A 22,962-nucleotide genomic window follows, 5' to 3' on the forward strand; every position below is an offset into this window, starting at 1 on the left:
TGATCTGAAGCCCAGTGGAGGCTCTTCCACCGCATTCAGTGAGCTTTGGATTAAGTCCTTTCTGAGGAACAGATGCAGGGTTTTATTCACTACCACTAGAACAATAAAAATGACAAGACAAAGAATAAAGTTGTCTACAGAGAATAAAGCCGTGTTGTCCTGCAGCAGCTTAAATACATTAGACTCTACAGTTAAAAGCCAGTTCTGTGGAGTTAGTAAAATTATTTGTATAGCCCATTCACAAAATATACAGGGCAGAAATGTTTAAATATCTCTGCATAAATACCCAAACACAGTGTATTTCACTGAGTCTTCAACTTCTCAGTATTTGCAAGGGCTGAGTTACAAATGCAGCCATAAATTCCAGTTGTGCAAACAGAGATAACGGAGAAATAGGCTGTTGCCATTAATTACCAAAACTGCAGAGGAGTAGAGAGAACTGGCAGTTTTTAATGCCACAGCTCTTATATGGACCCAAAGTGTTTACTGAGACCTGGACTAGAGACAGACTTTCCTTTAGTAGGTTTATCTTATTCAACATAATGATTTCTTATCTGGCCAGCAGATGTTATCAAAATGTAAACAACAATGAGCGTTGACAAGTAGAGACATTTGCCCCTGTAGGGAAAACTGGGCCAGAGTCACCCCAGGAAAAAGTCCAAAAGGGGAGATAAGCAACAGTGGCAGACACAAGAGGCTAGATTGAAGTAAAAGTGGCAGCAAATGGGAAAAGCCTAGCAGAAATTAAGCCAGCTGGGGAGCTGGGATATGCAGCAGAGACAAAATATAAGGGGAAGCTGATCAGAGGCTTTTGAGAGACAGACCATAAAAGCAGCAGACAAAACAGATGTTTAAAAAAAAAGTACTGAATGGATTTATGTAAAAAGTAGAAATCAGGAGACGAGTCTGGGTTTTAAGAGGTTGCAGCCATAGCAAAGCAGACCCTTGTGATGAGCATGTGGAGAGACAGGTGGATTTTGGAAGGACTGAGGAACTGAAGTGGTCTTGTGCCAGAAGGTATGATGAGCAGAAAAGCGACATTACACAAAACATTAGCACAAGCAAAGAAAGAAGGGAGTCAGAAGTTGACTAATAATATTACACAAAAACAATTAAAACAATTTCTGTAACTATTAAAAATAATACCAATTAATTTTTTCTTGCTCTTATATGAAATGCTTCTGGCTTTTTCAGTACACAAGTATGGGCCTCAGAAAACAGTCAACACTCTTAAACCCCATATACTTAATAACCAGGCAAAGCCAACATGATCCTTATGACAGCTCTAAACGCTAATTAGTGCAGAAATGCACATTTTGTCATGTCATCTTTTCCTGCACTGTTGTCATAGGTGTGTTCTGACAATTATGGAAAAGAGAAATCCTTCTGCCTTTGTTTTTACTCCCACATGGGGAAGCCTACCAGCCCCCATGGACTGAAATCCCTATCATGTAGAAGAGTAGCAAGGATTTCTTGCTACACTCCTAATGTTCCCTCTTTCATGCTGCTACTGCATTAACAAGTGCTTCTGTGAATTCTTTACATTTTTTAATCTTGTGAGTTTTGCATGCTAATGACCAAGCCTTCATCAGTTAAGCTGCCTTTTCCAGAAGTTTATGTTGCCCTACCCATGTCAGAGGCTGGATGCTTGCTCCTCTGGTTGGGTGACACCTCTGGAAATCATCAACGGGAAAACCAAGCCCACCAGTAGGTCCTTAGAAGATCTTAAAGAATTGGATAATGTTCAAAGAAGATTTCCTCTCCACACCTCAAATCAAAGTATCCTAAAGATCTGTGCTTGACTTAGGAAGGAAAGGAGCCTAGTGACTAAACCCGTGGCTGGGCTGAAGGAGTTACTGTCTCTGCACTAAGCTGGGGTCACAACTTCGTGTCATTTTGCAGTCATCTGAAGTGAAATCATGCAAAATGAAACTGTAATGAGATGTATAAGATGAGCTGATTATGGGCCTGTTAACTAAAAATACACAATGTTCTGTGTGGAAGTCTTGCTCTGCACTATGAAAGTGCTATGCATTTTGTTGTCTGACTCAAATACTGCTTGAGAAGGCAATCTTATTTGTTGCTGGGAATGAAGCTCAGTGGGCAGGTTTCACGCAGCTGCCACAGCGTGACGGTCTTGTTACCTGTCTCTGACAGCTTCCAGGCAGAGCTGCATGAATAAAATTACAATGCCAGAGGTCAAACATAATGGCTGGGATCTCTTGGAATGAGTGACAGTCCCTTAGCTTCCCTGACCAGTGCTGCCTGCTTTGGTCATGATATGAAGATGTAGTCAAGAGCAATTAGCAAAGACAATAACTGCAAGTGAACTCCTAGCTGTGTGCTTGTATGCATAGCTCAGAGTGATCCTCCTCTCCGTTACCCAGCCTGAAGTCCAGGCAGGAACCTGGCCTGTGACAACCAGGGTTGGCAGGAGCCAACTGGGGAAACCTTCATCCACAGAAAGAAGATGATTTTATTCCTTCGAACTGACCTGTCCCTTGATTTTTACGACATGAGCACCTCTGAATTTCAGCAGCACACCCCTGTGCTTGGAATCGCAGCAAGATACATCCTTAACTGAGGGCTCGGGGTGGGGGATATAGGACCATACAGGTTTACAAAGATGACCAAGGGTTTTTGTTCTTTGGCCTCACAAGTTTCAGACAGATATACCATGCAGAAAGAACACCTCACAGGCTCCTGTTAAACTGCTCTCCAGTGCCAAAAATATCAAAGCCTCTGCCATTTTCAGTTATCTGCAAAATCTGAGGCCATGGTACTTCTATGGCAGGAGGATTAAAGGGAGGCTGAGGGGAAGGAGTTGTACCCTTGATAAGTTTGGACTTTTTTGTTCTGATTTTTTTTTTTTTAAGCAGTTCCCCAGCAAAATTAATTAATCTTTCCAGAGTTTTCTAGACTCACTTAGGTTCTTTGGTGATAAAATCTTTCATAAAACTAATGAAAGAGCAACTTGAGGTTCTCTATCTCTGATAAAACACTCCAGCAAAATAGCAGAATCCATTTTACTGCATGACAAATTCTTTCAACATACACCTAACCCTGCCTAATAATCATAAAAGTTTTGTTGAAATTAGGAGGTGTTCACAAAGACAGCCTCCCAAATTCCTGTATGACAGTGTTGTAGAGAAGTCAAATGGTGTATACATGTGTCATCTTCCTTCTTACCACTCTGCAGTAATGACAGTGGAAAAATAAAGAAAAACAGCTGCATTTTATGCTACTCCTACACATGTACATTTTTTTTTTTTTAATTATTATTATTTTTTGAATAAGAGCTACAAGAAAGGCTTTGCAATACAGTACGTGGTATTCTCAACTCCAAAAGAGCTGCAAACATAACAAGGATGTGTTTTAGGCACAACAACAAAGAAGCAGAATTTTGCTATTTAAAAGAAAAAAAAAAAAAGGAAAAAACATTGGGAACCCCAAGATCATTCATAAGCATTGCATTGTTCAGTTGGCAGGCCCATCTTGGCTGGGTCTGAGCACACTATGAGCAGTGCCTCTTTGGAAGGAGCATATTTTCCCTTCCTTGTAATAAAGAGTATTACTTTGCATCATGACTAGCATCAAGTGTAACATTTGTTTATTGTTTATCCTCTTTTGAGACCCATATCATGCCCTCACCTGTGATGAACATCATTATCTACAAGGTATCTACAAGAGTTTTCTATGCTTTATTGAAACGTATGCTGTTACTATTGACTTGAACCATGCAGTCAAGAGTGCAGTCAGGACCTACGTTACTTGTTAGTAGTCTGTTGAAGTGAACTTTGTGATGGCCTGGGTCTCCATGTGGAGTAAGTAAATATTAGAAAGTAACAAAGAAGTACTGTTTTCTGCTTGCTGTTTTTTTATTAACCAAGAATCTATTTTCTCTTGGTATCATAAAAAAATATTGCAACTAGATCTGCGTAGACTCTTTTCAGGGTTAATCTAAAATTGATACTTTTCTTACATGAAAATATCACTGCCTGTTTGACTGACTAACAATAGGAAGGATAATTGTCTGGGGATTTTCTCTCTCAGCAATTTCAGGCTTGGAAGATAAGTTTCTATCCACGTGCTCTATATAGTCTTTGCCTCAAAAATCAAGCTTCTCCCTTCCACAAATTGTTAGCAAGTCATTGATGAAAGTTTTGGTGCTTCAGCTTTTGCTACGACTAAATTCATTTTCTTCCATGCTGGTGGGGATGCTCTCATGGTCTTTATTGACTTTCTTGTGCTAGCATTTTGCAGATTCTGCTCACTCTGCACCACCAGTACCACTGAGTCAGCCTCCCTCCTGCAAACTTCCGCTACTAAGCCTCCTCCTGCAGCGGGAGGCCTTTATTAAAAATTGCGACCTCTTTTCTAAAACTAAGAAGAAATCAATGCAAAGTCAGATGTTGTTATATACTCCCCAGCACTAGAAGCACTATGTTATTAAAACAAATTGCATTCCAAAGTCATTGAACTTTTTTCCTCCTTTTTTTTAAATATGACCTTAGCTTCAGCCAGAGAACATTAGGGGCTGACTCAAACCTAGCTCAGAGATTTCCCAGCACGTTGTACAGCTTCTGCTTGCCATGCTCAAGCTGCCATGAAGCAATATTGCACTGAGCAAAGCACTGGCAGTCACTAGTACAACATATCTGGGAACACCCATGCAAGTCCATGCTCCAACCGCAGTCGGAATGATTTACATATCTGATTTAATAAAACATGAAAGTTTCATTTTGGCTGCTTTGAATTATCAGTTTGAACCTTACTTTTATTGCTTGTGTGGTAAGTTATTTGCCTAAAGAAAGGTGGATTCTCACGGACTGGTACCTGTCATGACATACTGGTTTGCCACTCTGTATATAGCTAAACTTAAATTTGCTAGTTGTGTTTGACAGCCAAGCGAACAAATAGGGACAAATATTGTGCTCAAAAGAGAACAAATATTGTGCTCTATAGTCTATTCTAAATTGTTAAGAACATTTATTGAATTTAATAGCATATGGAATTCCTGATTATTACTCTAGCCAAATTTAAAGAAACGTAAAAGGTGAAAGTAAAAGTAGGAATTAATATGGACCATGTGTATCCAAGTTTGATTCCTAACATAAAAATCCAGTTTATGATAACAAATTGATGAACAGTTTTTAGCTGTTTTTGTCTTTAGCTGCATGTGCTTCATGCTCAGCTGTGCCAGCAGCCCTGAAGATGGACGTCTTGGCCCTGTAAGAATGCACATTGCTCATTCACTCCCTTTTTACTCCCAATATTTTCCTTAGAAATTCATATGCTTCTTTAAAAATACATGATCTGAATGCAATCTTGCTGAGAATAACAAAGCAAAAGAAATAACCTCATCACACCTTTCCCACCAAAACCACTTGTTTCCATGTGTCACCAGACCACAGTGGGCTTCTAGGTAAGGACAGCCTCTCTGTGTGTGCATTTTTCAGGCATTTGCCCTCTACGTGCTGACAAGTTGCTTGTATGCAGGTTTCCAGGACACCAAACTTTCAGATACTATGGAAAAGACCCAGCAGCAGCAAGGGGAATACAGTTTACACTGACAGGCTCTGCTCTGTGAAGTGCTCCCAACATGACAATCCCCTTCAGTGGAAGATGTGGCCCATGCCACCAAGTGCCAGATGTCACGAATGTTTTGTCTGAGCACAGCATGGATGCCTGTGCTTCCCCAAGAAATGTAGTGTGAGGCGACTTACCCCTGCCCTCTCCTCAGCTTCAGGGCTTTCACAGGAGCACAGTCCCTGCGGGTTGCTCGGCGGCATGTCCATTCCTCTTGCTCCTATGAAACCAAAGACATTTTATTTCCCACAGAACAATGTGCACATCTGAGAGTTTGCTTTGCTTTGTGACCATTTCTACCAGCAGTGCTCTGTTGCCAGCCTTCTCCCTGCTCCCTGAGGGCGTGGTAGGACAGCCCTGCCTGCCAGGTCTTGCTGTCACACCCCCTGGGAGCCCTGACAGACGTGACTGGTTGTTCTGCACTCACCTGTGTAGCCATGCTCCAGGTGTGCCTGTGCTCAATCCATGCCATCCCATCCCATCCCATCCCATCCCATCCCATCCCATCCCATCCCATCCCATCCCATCCCATCCCATCCCATGGTGAAGTCAGAGGATTTTCCAGCCTTTCTGTGTATCCTGAAGAAAGGAACAACTAAGAGTATCTAGGAACCTAACTGAGATCATTGTGTTAGTGAACACCATTAGATTGTCACCCAGGAAGTATCCACCACTAATCAGAAGAGGTTGCAGAAACAGCTTGCAGGCCATGGGGTGGGCAGCCTGTGAGTCTCATCTGGAAGAGGAACCTCTGCAATTTTATTTCTACATCAAGCTTAAGGCCTGAAGAGGAAGTTAGGAATGTATCTGCAGATTTCACCTTAGAGACAAGCTTGGTTAAGCAAAGGTAGCCACAGACTGCTGCTTAATAGCTTTTGGGTTTTCCACAACAGTGTCAGTAACTGCAATAAGTCATGGTGGACTAAAGTCAGGTTAAATAGCTTGATGCTCACTAAATCATGAAATAAAATTACAGGGGATACAGATTTTCCTCTGTACAGAGTAAGGATATATAAGGATTTATACATCATCTCCAGTAGCACTGTTGAATGAACACCTTCATGCTGAGCATATGTGAACAATGCTCCTTGTGCTACCATAGCACTGTATGCACTTTCTAAATTTGAAATACTTCCCAAGCAATAACACAGCTTCAAATGCCTCTGCAGTCATTGGTTAACACACAGATATTCCTGCCCTCCTCTGTTACTTCACTCTGTAATCTTCAGCGTCTCTCTAAAAACCACTGGTGGTTTTATACTCTTCTCAATTGTGTTGTGATTACTTATGCAAAATAAACTTTGCATCAGTGTTGCCCTTTGCTTTTCTGTTGGTCCAGCAATCAGCAGCACACACAGACACTGCTATAGCCTGAGATACAGTTGTTATATGACCTTTGGTTATATGTACACAGTGACCACATGCCTGGTCTTTCTTTCTAACAATATTGGCTGGGGGGCTTCTCTGTTTGTGGCAGCCACAAAGAGACATCTTTTCCTCTGGGGGAAGATAATAAAAAATGTCAGTGCAACTTATGTGCTAAAATACTGTAGGTGATTTTAAATTATTTCAGCAGAGGTTCTTTTGACCTGAGCCCTTCCCTTCCCACATGCTGAGCTGTGGTGTCTGTATGGCTCACCGAGCCAACAGGTGGCCTCTAGCTGGGTTTAAAGATTGAATTTAAATGTGTGAAAGTGCATAATAATGAGACAGGGAGATTATTTTTTTCTTGTTATGATCTCAGCATTCTGGAGAACTCCACAAAGCCAGTGGTCCAATCTACTTTATCACAGGATTCATCCCTCCTTAGCATTCATCTCTGCTGTGATGCCCCTGGAGTACTGCTGCTTTGGAAGTGGTGCTGCTGGAAAGGTATCTACTGCACTTTTTTTTTTTTTTTTTTTTTTTTTTTTCTCTTTATTTATTCATTTCCAGCTCACTTTGATAGCCTTGTTCATGCTGTGCAGACTGGGCTAATCTCAGGCCAAAAGGATCCTCCTTCCTATATGTCCATAGAGCATTTTCGCATAGTGGAACTCACTCTCTGCTGATAGCTGTATACTCCTGCTATACAAGTGGAGATGTAAAGCAGAGTTGTGTGCCCTTTTTTAACACATCACAAAAGAATCTCTTACTGTTCAGTTCCCTGTAAGTCCTTTTCTGCAGTATATTTGGAAATACTGAACCTTCAGCATTTTGTCCTTACACAGATGAATGCATTATTGCAAATATCCTAAATGTCCTTATTGCCATTTTTTCATTATCAACTAAATGTGCAGTAGGTGTATGGATCAGAACATGGAGCCAGTGTGTGCTGCAGTCTCTAGATCTATTCTGCAAATATTTCCAAGATAGGATGTCAGACTAGATTTAGTCTGATTCCCTGGACTGAATGTTACCACAGTTCCTGAAGAACTAATGCTTGATTCAAATATTTGTGTTTCCACTAGGGTTTGTAGAGTAGTATTTCATGTGTCCCTGGAGAAGACTTTCTGATTCAATTTCCTCCAAAAGCACTCTCTCCTGTGACTCAACACTATCATCACACTGTGTGAATCACTTCCCTTTTGAACCAGTCATAAGTATATTTGATGAAAAGGGAAGAATTCACTGAAGAGCTTGACACTGTTCTCAGCTAAAATGCTAGTGTAGACGCAGCCTATGCACACAAAATAAAGGACCGTCTGGTGATCTGTGTGCTAAATGGGTATGTGTACTGTCTAATTTCACACCTATGCCATGACTAATGTTCTGCATAACCCTTGGTAGGTGCTGGAATGGACTTAATTGTCCACTGATATGATCCATTGTTATGGCAACACATGAAAGATTAAAAAGAGAGCATCACACCACTAATACATGTACTTAACCAGGAAAAGAAAAAAAAGTAATGAAAGTCCAAGTTCTAGAAACTAACACACGTAAGAAAATGATAGATTTCCCACAAATCTCACAGACTTCCAAATACGGTAAGCATCAGTAGACTTCACATGTATACTCTGTATTTGGTGATGGGCCATAGTGTGGACCTGTGTCTCAGTCTGCATGAAGAACAGAGCAATTTGGTAATCATCCCTGGATTAAAGAAAAATCCTAAACATCCTTTGACGTGTTGTAATGACTTCACAGAGTACCTGTTCATGCTGCCATTAGCAGAGCTAAAGTTTTACATCTCTCATTGTCTGCACAGCAAAGATGGAGTAACTCAACCAGAACAGCTGCAAGGCAGCTCCATCAGCACTATTTGGGGCTCAATGGCTTTTCATCCATCTCTGTGCATGCTAGCTCCAGTTCTGTGTAACACTGTGCTGAGTTATTTGTTTCCTTTTATTTGCTTTTGATTTCAGCTGTGAATAGGGTTTGATGGATGACAGGAATTTAACAATGAAGAGGACTGGACAATAGGACAGGAATGAAGCTGAGCTAATAGTCTTTTTCCTTAAGAGACAAACCCATGCAAACTTGGGAGAGAAATCAAGGGACAGCTACTGAGAAAGAATGTGGGCTGGACTGTCAGCTACCCTGCATAAGCCAGGAGAGAAAGCAGCAGATGTTGTCAAGACAGGAGGGTGATGATCAAGTTCAAGATTCCACCATCTCCTGGTGATGGGGTTGGCAGTGGGAGTGAAGAATGTAGACAAAATAGGAAGTATTTCTAAGAGATATGGAAAACTATTGTGTACTCAATGCTCCTAAGAAGCAAATGGAGAATGTAGCAGGTTTTTTTTTTTGAATTACAGTTCTTCATGGCCAGCCCTGTGACCATAGGGGAAGCAGTCTCCCTTGGTTAGCAGAGCCCTGGGGCAGTACACTCAACTCAAGGGGGCTTGCTTAAGTCTGCCTCAATCTGTCAACATCTTTAGGTTTCAGCTCTACTCCTACAGAAGTAGTCTGGAGAAAGAAAAGAAAGCTTAAAATGCAATTCAACTACCAAAATGTGACATTTCTAGAAGGGTACACAACCTACTTAGAAAATATTTATGAGTCCACAAAAGTAAATAAATAAACAAATAAATAAAAATTCCTAATCAAAAACAAAAACAGAAACCACAAATTGAAAGTCTTAATTTTGCTGTTTGTTCTAGCACCTGAGTGCGCTGTGTTATACTTTCAGGGCATAGACTCCACTACTGTGTCTTTAAACTGGTAGGAGGCAACCTCCAGCCCTGTCCCATTAGACTGCTAGCTCAGGGGCAGGCTGTATCCATCTACAGCCTGGCATCCTACATCTTCTTGCAAAATAAACCAACCAGCAGTTGGTGCAGATTATGAAGAGATAGGTTGCCGTGTAAGAGCAGCTAATCAGGGAACTTATTTAAGAAGAGGATTTGTCTCCTCAAAGGAAAAAGTAGATAAAGCACTTATGAGTATTCACCAGGAAAACACCTGCAGTGACTGAATCATACTAAATCAAGCCTCCTTCATTTCATATGTTATATTCATTTATGCCTGCTATGAAAGGTTAGCGCTTAGTCAATGTTCACTTGCAAAACAGCCGTAGCTGTCTAGCATGTATTATCCTCTTCAGGTTATTTGTGGGAGCAGAGCCAGGTTATTTGTGGGAGCATGTTTAGTCTCTTTCAGTGCCAAGGAAAGTTGCACACATGTACCAAAAGAATATTTACTGCTCCTGGTTTGGACTTCAACTCCTGGAGGGTACTGCCATCTCAGCTCTACTACAGTCTGCTGCTCACCAGAGTGTGCCCTGCCCTTGCCAGATTGGAAGAAAGCAGGCCAGCTCCAACCACATAAATCCCAGATCACCACTAAACTGGCCTGTTTGGTCTTGAAGAGGCGAGGGGTGGGATTCATTAGAACAACTGTTTTCACTTTACTTGAACCACAGGGATTCCTGTTGTTCCTCTGTCTGTCTTCTTTCAGCTATATTCAACTTGTCATTAAAAACTAAAACTAAATTATGTCCTCATGTTGCTATCTTGGCAATGTCCATCTAAGCCAGCAGACAGATGCCATGTTAAACTACAAACTACAGTTATAGTAGCGAATAACAAAAGGTCACTGAGAAAAAAAAATGGAGAAAAAATCTCAGAGACCATCTAGGGAAAAAGATCTTTCTGCAGGAGTTCTGATATTTATTTATTGAACCACAAAATGGCTTGATGGCTTCACAGAGTTCCAGAATTGGAGAGGTCTCTCGTGAACATGAAGGCTAAGATATAATTCAAGTGGAAAAGAAAACTGCTCATTTATCTGTCTTTTGCAGTTAGTTTTCTTTAACATATGGTATGTTTAGGAATCTCGTCCTTGCTATATTTTGAAACAGTAGTAAGTAAGCTTTCTTACCCTTTAGGGAAAGGAAACATAGTAAAGAAAATATGCCCTTGAAGGTTCATCTCTAAGTGTTAAGAAAATATTTTAGTCTCAGTTTCCATAGAATCTTCACTCTTAGCCAAACTATTATAGAGATTGCTGTTGATGCCGTTTCCCTTGTGATGTGGCTGTCTCTCTGGTAGCAATTGTCTTAAGATTTAATCTGTTTTTCTGCATCTGATAGTGGCATTATTCACTGGGATGGATGAACAGATTGTAGAGCTAATGGCATAATTTCTTTTGCTGATTTGCTTATTTTTCTTCCAGAGGATGCTTTTATGCTTTTTTTTTTTTTTTTTTTTTTTTCCTTCTTTTCTTTTTCTCTCCCCTCAACCCCAGCTTTTATTGTCTGATGTATTTTGGACTTACATACAAATAAACAAATATGGCAGAAACCTCTCTTGTAAGGTTAATGTGAGGGAAATCACACCTCTTTGTGTACCATTAGAAAGTAGTCTTGCCTAGTGTCACTCCTCAGAGTGTGTTGGCTGGGTCATGACCACACCAGGAGCACTGTGCTGCATCTTTACAAAGAATGGATATCAGAGACTCAGTAGAAATCTTATATGCACACTTTAGTTGCAGGTGTTATGGTGCCATTTTGGGAATCCCCAAAATGTTTCCATTTGTAGTTACAGGTGGAGTAGTCAAAGCCATCACAGATCTCCACCAGTAGGATGTATCAGATCCCTTCCAGGCTGTCAGGAGTGGTTTGAACTAGCCCAGGCTAGCAATATTCCTGAGTGGCTAAGCATACTTCAGTTGTATGGGAAGTCATGACAGCTATAGTCTAAGCCATTTGTTATGAGATCATGCAACACTTTATGCAAACTTTGTTCCTTATTTGTTTTAACCAGGAATTTCTGTGTACCAACATAATTTCTGGTGATCAACAGCAACAAACCCATTGCTAACATGAACTGACTAAACTAATATGTGTTTGTATTGTGCATGTATTTATTTACGTTTTCTTTACAGTGGGCAAAACTCTTCCAACAGTTGGAAGTAGTCACATAAAAGAGCTGCCAGTGTACTAGAGACTTCACCATTTCTTCTACAAAGCAAGCATAAATCACTCACAGCCATAATCTACATATATATATATGTATTTTTGCAATGAAACCTTAAGTATAGACCAGACCTAGGGTTAAAGCTATTCTAGGAGAATAAGATTGCTGTGTTGTTTAGAAAATTGCTCCCAATCTCAGCATTCTTGTTCACAGTGAACAGCTTATGATGAAATTGAGAGAGAAACACTGAAGCTTTTAGAAGAAAAAAAATGTCTGCAGGAAATAAGCTAGAACTCTGACATGAATTGGGAGGCAGAAAGAAGGCAAAAACTGGTAATTTGTTTTCTCCTACTCATAATAATTTGTCTTGGAGTACATTCTCTTATTTGGAAATGCCTGGTAAAAAGGGTGATGTCCTATGATTAAGAGAGCAGATATCCTCCTAGCTTTGTCTGGTGTTAGTTCTTGCATGTGGAGGCTGTTCAGCAAAACAACGAGTTCATTGCCTTGCTCAAGGGTTCAGAAATAGCAGGGAGCTCCCTGAATGCTATAAAGGGAAGCACAAGTGACTCATGCAAATTCTTTTTAATAATGACATCTTAAGCTCAATTGCAGAGAGAAACTGGATCCAAGAGAACTTCTAGCACTATTGATGCAATGCAGGCAGCAAGAGCAAATGAATTGGAAAGATAATCTGCTACTGATAAACATGCTAAGCTACTGGGAGAAAGAAAAGCCATCAGTTACACAAACAGTGCTGGAAGTGCACGTCTGTATTGCAGTGAGGGAGACAAATTGCTCGTAGTGCTCATTTCACTGCATCTGCCTAAAGGTTTTCCTGACTCTGAGAAATGCACGTGTAAATATCACAAAGAGCTTCTTACCCTCTCAACAGAGCCAACAGAGAGAAATACAAGACCTGCATTCAATGCATTTAGCTGCAAATTTATCAACTGTCTCTGTTACTCTAATCTGGCTTCCCATACTGAAGTGATGAGGCATATCTTCACAGCACGTTTGATACCTGGAGCCACATGCACCAACAATCAGGAGTGCTACATGCATGTCCAGAAGATGCCGTGGATGCTTCCACTACTGTCAAAAGGGGATTGTATCCAGTCAAACATATCTCCCTCTCTAATGACGTCTAGGAGCAGATGAAACATTTCCCTGCAATAGAAAATACCCCTAGAAAAAGTGGCAAAGCATTTGTAGTGCAGGTGGTGGGGATGGGAGGAAAGTGATCCCCCTTTTTACATAAACTGTATCTTTAGATGACTCTTCCAATTATGATTGTCTGGTCTTCCTTTTGCAAAGTAACCTGTGTGGCTCAACAGGGTAAATCCTTACATGTGTCAGATTGCATTACTTTGGAGGAGGAGGGACAGTCATACTCTGCTGACATTTGGCTGCAGGTAATAGAGTGCATATAAGAGAACTTATCACTGTCAATATTCCTCTCACACCTCATGATCTCCTTCTGTGTGACATTTTGGATCTGCTTTGCAACTGAAGGTGTGGCAAAAGTGGCAAGTTCACTGAAGACGTATTAGAAGTGGTTGGACTACACACACTCTGACTGAACACAATTCTGACATACACCCTGGTGGATTTAGCTTGTTCTGAAAAGCTTCCTTCCACTCTGCTAAAAAAGCCATGGTGCAAGATTTTTGCAGATGACATGGAAGTTAAACAAATAAAACTAGGTGGTTTTGCAGCAAAAGCCCTTGAAGGACTACTTCAGACTTTCACAAGGCAATAGCAAGATCCCCGAGCAGAACAAGGGTGGGCTCATCTGCCTGACTAGATAATAGTTAAGGGTCAAACTGCAGTGAGGTAGACCTAGCCCAGACTATCTGGATTGTCCTAATGTTTGATCACTAGTTTTTCTTTGTGAGTTAAGATTCTTCTTTTGAGTTAAGATTCTACTGTCGGTTGCTTTGAAGTAATGTGCAACTTTTCTGTCAGACAACTTGGTATGAACCCTTCATTGCAAAGTTAAAACTGCCAGTTTTACTTGACAGCAGATAGATTAATTAATGCCTTGTTATTGTCTTCTTCTGTTTTGGTAAAGAGTGATGTGTAAAGTATGAAGGAACACTTCTCAACCTTGTATTTATGCTATATATATGCTAGTGAGAATCATGCAAATTCTGCAACAGCGGATTCATATCTTGCTCTTCCATAGACACATGCATGGGAGATAAGAGGTGCAGGTGGACTGCTGCTATCATGGCAGGAGCCATGTCTGTGCTGGAAAGCCATGTAATCTTATCACAGTGGAAGCAGAGTGGATCCTTCCAAGCCAGATATTTATATATATAGATCTATTGTCTGTGAGCAGAGATCTGAGCTCTGAACAGGGTTTGTACCTTTATAGTCAAGTTAAAATCGCTGCTTTATGCAAGGCTAAAATAATCTGATTTTTAACAAAAGGAGATCAGAAATAACATCCAGATGCTTAAGGACAAAGACACCTGTCTTCACCTAAACTTAGTTGTGCTGCATGGTAATCAGTTTCAGTCGTTTCAGAGGGAGTACTTACAGAGTAAGTTATGGCTCAATTAGAGAAGATGCATCAGGCTCTGGTCACTGCGGATGTTTGGAAATTTTAGAAAATGACATATAATTAGGACAAATTATAGTGTTTTCTTTCAAAGTACTATTTGTTTTCCCAAAAAAAGCAAATCACCAACCAAACATAATATCCAGATATGGTATATCCTCCTCAGTTACTCAAATATCACCTCCCCAAAATTAAAATAGGCAGTGAAATATTTCATTTTCCAGCCACAAAATTCAAAAGAGGCATAATTTGCTGGTCAAAACTCCAGAGATGTTTCTTATCCAAGCCATATGCTTGAAAAAGTTCAATAAGGAATTGCTTGACTCTCTAATACAGGAAAAGATAAAGTGCTTTGAAAGCAAAATAAAATAAAATAAAGTATGACACTGGTATCATGATATTGAGTTATATTTTACAACTAAATGTTTAATATTTAAGGAAGGATCACAGTTAGTGTGCAATGCTGAGTGATGCCACATCAATCACCTTCCAACCAATATTTAGAGCATTATGAGACAAGCTGTGTTTCACGAGTACTTTTTGAGTCCTGCTCACAGGGATGGTCTAACTGGATGTAATTTTCTGTCTTTTTTTTTTTTTTTCCTGTAATTGTCCCACAGTTTAGGATTTCATGTAAGGAAAGCATCCTGAAACCTGGATTCTGTCTGGCAGCCCCACCAAACTTCAGTAGCAATAAACATGACTGGAGAAAAAAAAATAATTGTGTTTTCACTCTGTACTTCCGAAACAGACACAGGCCAAGGATCTCTCATTCCCAATTCAGAGCCTGAGCCCTGGGCCCAGCTGGAGGAGTGCTGAGGCTCAGGAAAACTTAGCTAACCTCCCTTAAAAATGTAGCTCTTGCACTGTATGTCCATGTCTCTCCGCCTGACTTATTTCCTTCGATCTCTCCATTCCCCCTTTGAGAAAGAAGCACAAGAAGTGAGGAGTTTTGATAGAGTTAAATGTCTTCCCAGGAGAATTAGCTATCCTGTTGAGAAAAAGCAATGCAGAGCCTGTACCAGACTATTGATAAACATTTTTCACAGCTTTCATCTTGACAATAAGCCCATAATGCCAGTGGAATAGACCATGAAAAGAGCATAAAATTACATCACGGCTTGAATTAACTTTCATATTACCTGTAACTTGAATACTGATTGCTTCTGTGCCAGAGTTATTACTTTTATAACATTTTAAACTGTAACATTTTAAAGAGGCAGCTTGTTCTGTAGAGAGATTCCAGCTCTGAAATCAACCGAAGACCAGGAAATTTCAAAAGGTTTAAGACTAAGCCCCCAAATGTCAGGCTACACATTCAATCCTTTCCTGTTTGCAAAACTAAGGTTGGAATGTAGCAAGGTGAATTTCTTGTGAATTTCTTATATTACAAAATTCAAAGAATCACTGCTTTTATGTCAAGTCCTGCCTGGAATGTGAAATTGTAGAGACATAATGAAAAGATGAGAGTTTTCTTTCTTTCCTTCCTTCCTTCCTTCCTTCCTTCCTTCCTTCCTTCCTTCCTTCCTTCCTTCCTTCCTTCCTTCCTTCCTTCCTTCCTTCCTTCCTTCCTTCCTTCCTTCCTTCCTTCCTTCCTTCCTTCCTTCCTTCCTTCCTTCCTTCCTTCCTTCCTTCCTTCCTTCCTTCCTTCCTTCCTTCCTTCCTTCCTTCCTTCCTTCCTTCCTTCCTTCCTTCCTTCCTTCCTTCCTTCCTTCCTTCCTTCCTTCCTTCCTTCCTTCCTTCCTTCCTTCCTTCCTTCCTTCCTTCCTTCCTTCCTTCCTTCCTTCCTTCCTCTCTTTCTCTCTTTCTCTTTTTCTCTCTTTCTCTTTTTCTCTCTCTTTCTCTCTTTCTCTCTTTCTTTTTTTTTTTTTTTTTTTTTTCCTTACATGACAACTAAATGACCTGATCCTCAGCAGCTCTCAATTTGTGATTTCAGTCTGAGTTTAAATTAAGTTTATGATTGCTTCTCCCTTTATTCAGGCTGTGCAATTCTCTTCACAAACTGCACCATGTAACAGATAAAAATAACTGTCATGCTTTTTTTTATTGAACTACTCAGGTATGTTGTATGGATTTTCCATATTCTCTTTCTAAGAACAGTGAGCGATCTCCCAGCTCAGTTAAAGACTCTACCTAAGAACACAATGAATGCCCTGCTGGACCAGACTGACAGTAAAAAAGCTGGAATACCTAAGGCTGACCCACAGCATATCTCTGCCTTGTCCCTTTAATACATTTTCTGGATCTATTGTTTCCTGCCTTATCTAACTTAGAGAGATTTACTTTAACTGATTTATTTATTTATTTATTTATTCTGCTGTATAACACCATCCTCAGCTACATGGTAGGTGAGCTGCCATGGTTAGCAGTACCAGCAGGGACCTCTAAGGAGGCCAGATAATAGATTTTGTGCTGCTGCAAGTCATGATTTCCTAAGCAGCTTAGTAACAGATCTGAATGTCCAAGATATTGTTGCAAAGGGATTGAATGCTCTGGAATATCAAACTTTCACAATTTGAATTTCAGGCTACCTTAAAAGAAGCTCACTTGGCATCCAAAGCACAGGCAGTCAAAGTAGTCATAACTTTCAGGAATTTTAGCCTCTAGCAATGTTTGTTGCTGAGAAAGGATCAGCAGAATAGGTTCACGTTCACTGCAGATGCCCTATTTAATAAGGAATTAGGTTAGCAAAGAAAGACAGATGGCAAAAGCAGACAAGACAGTTTGGGACCCAAGGCCTAATACAGCTCTGACATCGCTAAGCTGAATGGCCATTGAAGTCAATGAGATATTCACATCTTTGTATCAGCACTCAATTTACTTCCCTATATTTAGCAGAAAGAGGTGAATAGTTGAATTCAGATAGAAAAAAAAAAGTTTGGAAAACAGTGATGGTCATATGAATTTTTCAGTGCTACCCCAAAGCCTACACTTTAAAACTAATAGGCTTTATGAGCAGAGATATTTCATGCACCAAGCACAATGCAAATACCATTGAGAGACAGTGCCTGGCCTAAGGCGTTTTATGTACATAATGGAAATAAACAGATGGAAACACAAGCAGAGGCTTGTTCAGTGCAACTCAAATGGAATAGGACTATGAATCCCTCTTCCCTGATTCTGAGCTTAGTTCTGTTTTTTGGATTTCTATGAGAATTGCTGTTGGGTGCTCAGCTCTGCTTAGAATTATAATGGGAAGCATATTCACCCTCTAAATAAACATTTGGGGAGGGTGCACAGCAGGCTAGCATTTCCCTATTTCTGTGTTTCCCTTCCCTCTTGATGACTTCAGCTATGGGGAAGCTGTGAAACAGTGTGGGGAGACTAAAGATGTACCAAACCTTCCCCCTTCATCTTCACTTAGGGGCTCTTTTCTTTCCTTTTTAGTGGAACAGTGTTTGCCAAATGGTTCCTGATTTGTAATTTGTTATTTTATTGTGTCTATAAAATGAAAAAGTAGGCCATATCTTGATAAAATGGGATATTGCTTTGTATTGGTGGCTGTGTAATGACATCTCTGGCTACTGTGGATTAAGACATATTGATTGCCCTGCCAGCCTCTGTCAGTGTGCTCTTGCTAGGCATCAGTGACTTGGGTAATCTTCTCTGGAAAACTGTGTAAGTTGAGAATGAGTTACCAGAATATTGCAGAAAATAGAAAAGGAAAAGAAAAAAAAAAGAAGCAACAAGGGAAAACAACATTTTTGTTCTTGTGCTTTTCTGCCCTTCACAAAAGCATGAAGTCAGAGTACTGCTCGTACAAGGAAGCAGAGAAGACATCTCTCTAATGCAGTCACGCTTCTGCTGTGCAATACCGCAGCATTTCTCTTCTATCCCATATCAATGCACTAGCACAAAGACAGCCATAAAGCAGTAGCAGGTAATCTTTCTTTGGCTCTGAGTGAGCAAACTGCACAACACAGCCCAAGCTATAAAACAAGAACTGGCCTGCATAAACTGCAGCTCCCAATGCTAGTGATGCAGACTGATGGGGCAACAGATGCTTTCCAGACCCTGGAGTTGGTTGCTGGACCATTGCCAGACAGAGGGGAAGTCCTTGTGCATGCAAAAGGTTTTGGGACAGTAGTTGTCCCCACCTTGGGAGCAGGAGGGTTTTACTGGAGCTCCCTGTATCTGAGCAGCAGAGCTCCCTGCCTGGGAACGTTTGGGGAACAGTGAAGAGACATATCAGCCTTGGAAAATGTTTCTGAGGAATTGGTTGGGCTCTGACACTGCAGGCAGCCACTTTGTTTCCTTCCACCTCAGTTCCTCATTTTACATGTAGTAGTAAATAGGGTACTTCCCTGCCCTAACAGGATACTGTGACATTTCATTGCATGAATGTCCATGAAGTGCTAAGATACAGCAACATTTGGGGCTGGGTGAAAACATTATTAGCCATGCTATACCCATGCACTGGGTACAGGAGCTTAAAAAGGCAACATCACATGGATGGCTTTCATGTGGTATAACTGCACAGCTGCACGCCTATTCTGCAGAACTCTTATAAGGCAGTAACTCCTATGGTGAGAAGCCATATTCACTTAAATACTAACTTTGCCTTGTCTTAAAATACACACTAAATATTAAGATATAACATACACCTTTGTCTTTCATATTTTAGAAAAGTGTCTTTCATACTTCAGATATTGAAGACCGATTCCATTCAGTTCACTTATTGCCTGGAATTAACTACACAAATACCTAGGTTGGTTGGTAATTTAGCAAAATAACTCATCAAGTCTGTTGCACAGGCACAGATGCTCTAATGTGAGATGCTGGCACTTGGGCATTCACTGTATTAAGTTGTCATTGACATAGTAATGATTCTTGAGTCTAGCTTTACAGTACGTCAGTTGCTCAGTCGAGGCTTGTATGTGTAAACATACTGGTTTCACTATTTTGTCCAAAAACCAAAAACAGTCTCCTGAAACCACATATTATTCCAAATATGGTCATCTTCATGATCCTGGTAGTTTTTGATTAATAAATTTCTGGGAACAGTTCTGATGTCCTTATTTACCCTGCAACATCCTCCTTCTCTTGAATCACTTATTCCAGCAACACTACTACACCTAATGCATTAGCCCCTCATTCTCCATCCATTTTGCTAGCTGCCAGTCAGGTATAACTGAAACTCTATATATCTTGCAGCACAAGGTGTCATTGATAAAATAATTCATGTACTGTACAAATGAAAATTTGATTCTAATAAAAATGAAAGAGGAACACTAAATGAAGAGGAACTTATATTAAGCCACACAATATTCCTGGTAATAACGAATCCAAATGTCACCTTAATGTTTCTTTAGACAATTTGCATGTTCAAAATCTTCAGCAATTTTGATCATGCTTCTGGGAACACACAGATGTAACTGCAAAACCTTGAAGGTGGGTCAACAAATTGCACAAAAAGCAACTGGCAAAATTGGCAAAAGTCTGTGCAGGCAGAGGTATAAGTAATATATATAAGTAAACCAACACCAAGTAAAGTTTTCCACATATCTTCATTAGATTATCCCTTATGGCTATGCTGGAAGTTGTTGTTGTTATTATTATTATTGTTGTTATTTTAATAAAGATTTGATTGCCAGGCTGAGGTCTCAGATCTCTTTACTAGGAGAGAGGAATATACTACACTATCTGTATGTATAGAATTAGGAGTTTGTTTTTATTTTTTTTTAAGTGTGGAAACTTTACAACATATTCAGAACTTCATGACAGCAGAATAGACATTTAAAATTAACTTTTCTCCATGGAAAGCAGGTATTTTTTAATACTAGTATGCTGATTTAAATTTATGGTTTATGTAGTGTAGTACATCATTCCGTGTAGACAGCCCCTTAGCTTGTAATTTTTTTTAGGATCCAGGCCTGCAAAGGTTTGCACACACAGATTTATTTTATATCCTGGTCCCAAGAGACCAGTAACAAGACTCCCATTGACTGCAGTGGAGACAGAACTCCAACTACTGCTTCCAGAGAGGGTAATACTGCACAGCTGAAGCTTTAGCAGATTTTATCAGATACTGGGTCTGAGGCCAGCATTTTGATATGTGTTATCATATCTTTTCCACGGTTGATTTGTTCTTGCCACCTTCTAGGATACCTGTGATGTACTGAAAACAAAAAAAAGAGTTATTTTCTCAGGGACCTTCAGATTAGGTAGATCTGAAAAACCCAAAGATAAATATTGACAGAAGGAGTGACTGTTGAGTATTAAACACAAATATTTTTCTGTAAACTCAAGTCTGCATTTGTTGTGTCAGGAAAGGGGGATTGTCTACACATACATGGAAACACACAAATGTGGACATACATGTGCACAAGTAAGAATTTCTTTGTGACTATAATGTTTCTGCCCAGTGCTGATTCCAGCATAAAGCTACTGCAATTTTTGATTGAAGCCTGCAAGACAAAACTGACAAGGTCTTGGGCTGATCTTGCCCCAGCGATGATTAGTTTTAAACCCAGACAGAAAATAGTAAGGAAGTTTCACATCTGGAGACCTGAATGCCATCATTTTTATTCTGGCTGAAGCTGACTTTTTGTCTTTAGGTCTATGGACTTGTGTAGATCAGCTTGGGGTATTCTGTGTTTGAAGTTAATGATATAGAGATGCTCCATGTTTGTCTACACATCTGGTTAATAGCAGGTATGATGTGGACATGATCAACAATTTGGATGAGTCCACACCAAACCACAGGTACTGGCTCACCCATTTCCTGGGGAAGCCTGGATGCAGGTTCAGTTCTAAATCATATAGTGTCTGTCACCATTGTCCAAAATCCATGTCTTGCCTAACACTGAAGTCTGGGTTTGGCTTGGTTCCTGATCTTTGTGGTCTATGTGCCTCTTTACTCTGAATTACAGAGACAGCACATCTGTGTTTGGGCTGTGATAGTTCCAACCTAGGAAAAGCTTGTTACAGGCTGTAAAAAAAAAAAAAAAAAAAAAAAAAAAAAGAAAAGAAAGGAAAAAAAAATAAAAAAGCTTTGTAGCATGTTTCCCAGGTTTACTTTTGTCTGCTGATTTCCTGCTTATTTTTTGCTTATTGCAGACTAGATGATGTATTGGCCACTTTCAGAAAAGGAAAACCCTGATTTGCCCTGGTTTGTAAATGGGATGAGACTTCCCTGAGGGATGCCTGGCAGGCCTGACCCCACATTCAGCATCAGTGCTGCAAAAAGTTGGCTTTTTGTCCACTTGTAATTTATTGTGCTCCTTGCTGCTGTGGACACACCTAAACCAAGCTCCTAAGCAATGCTGCCAGCTGTGCAAGTAAACGATCTCAGCAGTTAATGCCAATCATCCATTCTCATGTTTCTCAAATAAATCAACAAGATAAACACCCTGTTGAATCTTTGTCTCCCACGGAGAGGAGAAAATCTACAGTTACGACTGAAGTGCCCCTCTTTCCTTCCCTCACAGGACTCCTTTCCACCTGTAGGTCCAGCTTCTCCTTGCCTGACTTGTCTTCAGCTCTGTGGAGCTGGGAACGTCGGTCATGCCTTGCATGATTAGGCACAAGTCTGTCTTTACTACCTCCACTGCCAGAGCCAGAATAGGAATGTAAGTGTGTTGAGTTACAAAAAAATCACCCAATTTACAACCTTTTTTGGGGGGTACTGACACAATTGGTATACACATAGAATGAATTTTGTGCCCTGCTTGTTCCAGGTCCAGTTTTCTAACCTATCCTCTTTATATGACAAATCAGCACATGAGTCTTGAATTATCTTGCAGTGGTGTTAAGACTCACACAGACACGTGCATTTATGTGGGCAGAGAAGTTTGGCTTGCTCTTCACAAAAGCACATAGATTTTATTGTAGCAGAGGATTTCTCCTTAAAGACACTGTCTCTGTCTTAGCAACTCTGTCTCTTTAACTCTGTTGTATTCAGTATTAATTACACATACCAGAACAGGCAGAAGCCACTAGAATTGCTTTACTGGAGACAGCCATTATAACATGAACTAGTGGTCACACTGCTATCATAAGATGCACAGTGTCTCCAACTAAAAAACAGGAAAGACAGATAAATTGAGGGAAATAGCTCAGGTGATGTGTCTAAAGAATGAAGCAGTGTCTCTAAGCAGTGTCCAAATTTGAAGAGCTTTTGTCTTTAAGGCCATGTCTTTCTCTGTAGAAAGTATTTCTCTGATTGCTTGTCACCTCTGAGCGCTCTCTGGAGGGCCAGGGCATCTTGCAAGGCATTTTTTCCCTGAGCACAAACATCTTATTTTCTTGCCTCTATCTTGCCTCCAGCCTCTTGACTCAAATTTACCTTACTTTATACAGTGGAAGTGAGATAGGGAAGGTTTGTTTTGGGTTCAGACCTTGTTGTCTGGATGACATTTTTCCTATAGACTTCAGTATTGCCTAGTTTTTTTTTCAGGGGAAGTCAGAGAGCTGGACATGCTGAGCAGAGGAAGGAGCATCACCCAGCACTGACAACATGCAGCT

The 22,962-nt window shown here is 40.3% G+C and overlaps 1 protein-coding gene across 6 annotated transcripts in view; it reads right to left on the reverse strand.

The window, feature by feature from the left end:
• PALM2AKAP2 (PALM2 and AKAP2 fusion) overlaps positions 1-22,962 on the reverse strand; it is a 258,500-nt gene that overhangs the window by 101,284 nt on the left and 134,254 nt on the right. For all 6 annotated transcript variants that reach the window (XM_072030988.1, XM_038170133.2, XM_038170135.2 and 3 more), the window contains one exon: positions 5,727-5,809. In XM_072030988.1, the coding sequence (XP_071887089.1) occupies positions 5,727-5,809 (83 nt within the window). The remainder of the gene's footprint in view (positions 1-5,726; positions 5,810-22,962) is intronic.

Source organism: Anas platyrhynchos, chromosome Z (assembly GCF_047663525.1).
Source record: "Anas platyrhynchos isolate ZD024472 breed Pekin duck chromosome Z, IASCAAS_PekinDuck_T2T, whole genome shotgun sequence".
Classification (NCBI taxonomy): domain Eukaryota; kingdom Metazoa; phylum Chordata; class Aves; order Anseriformes; family Anatidae; genus Anas; species Anas platyrhynchos.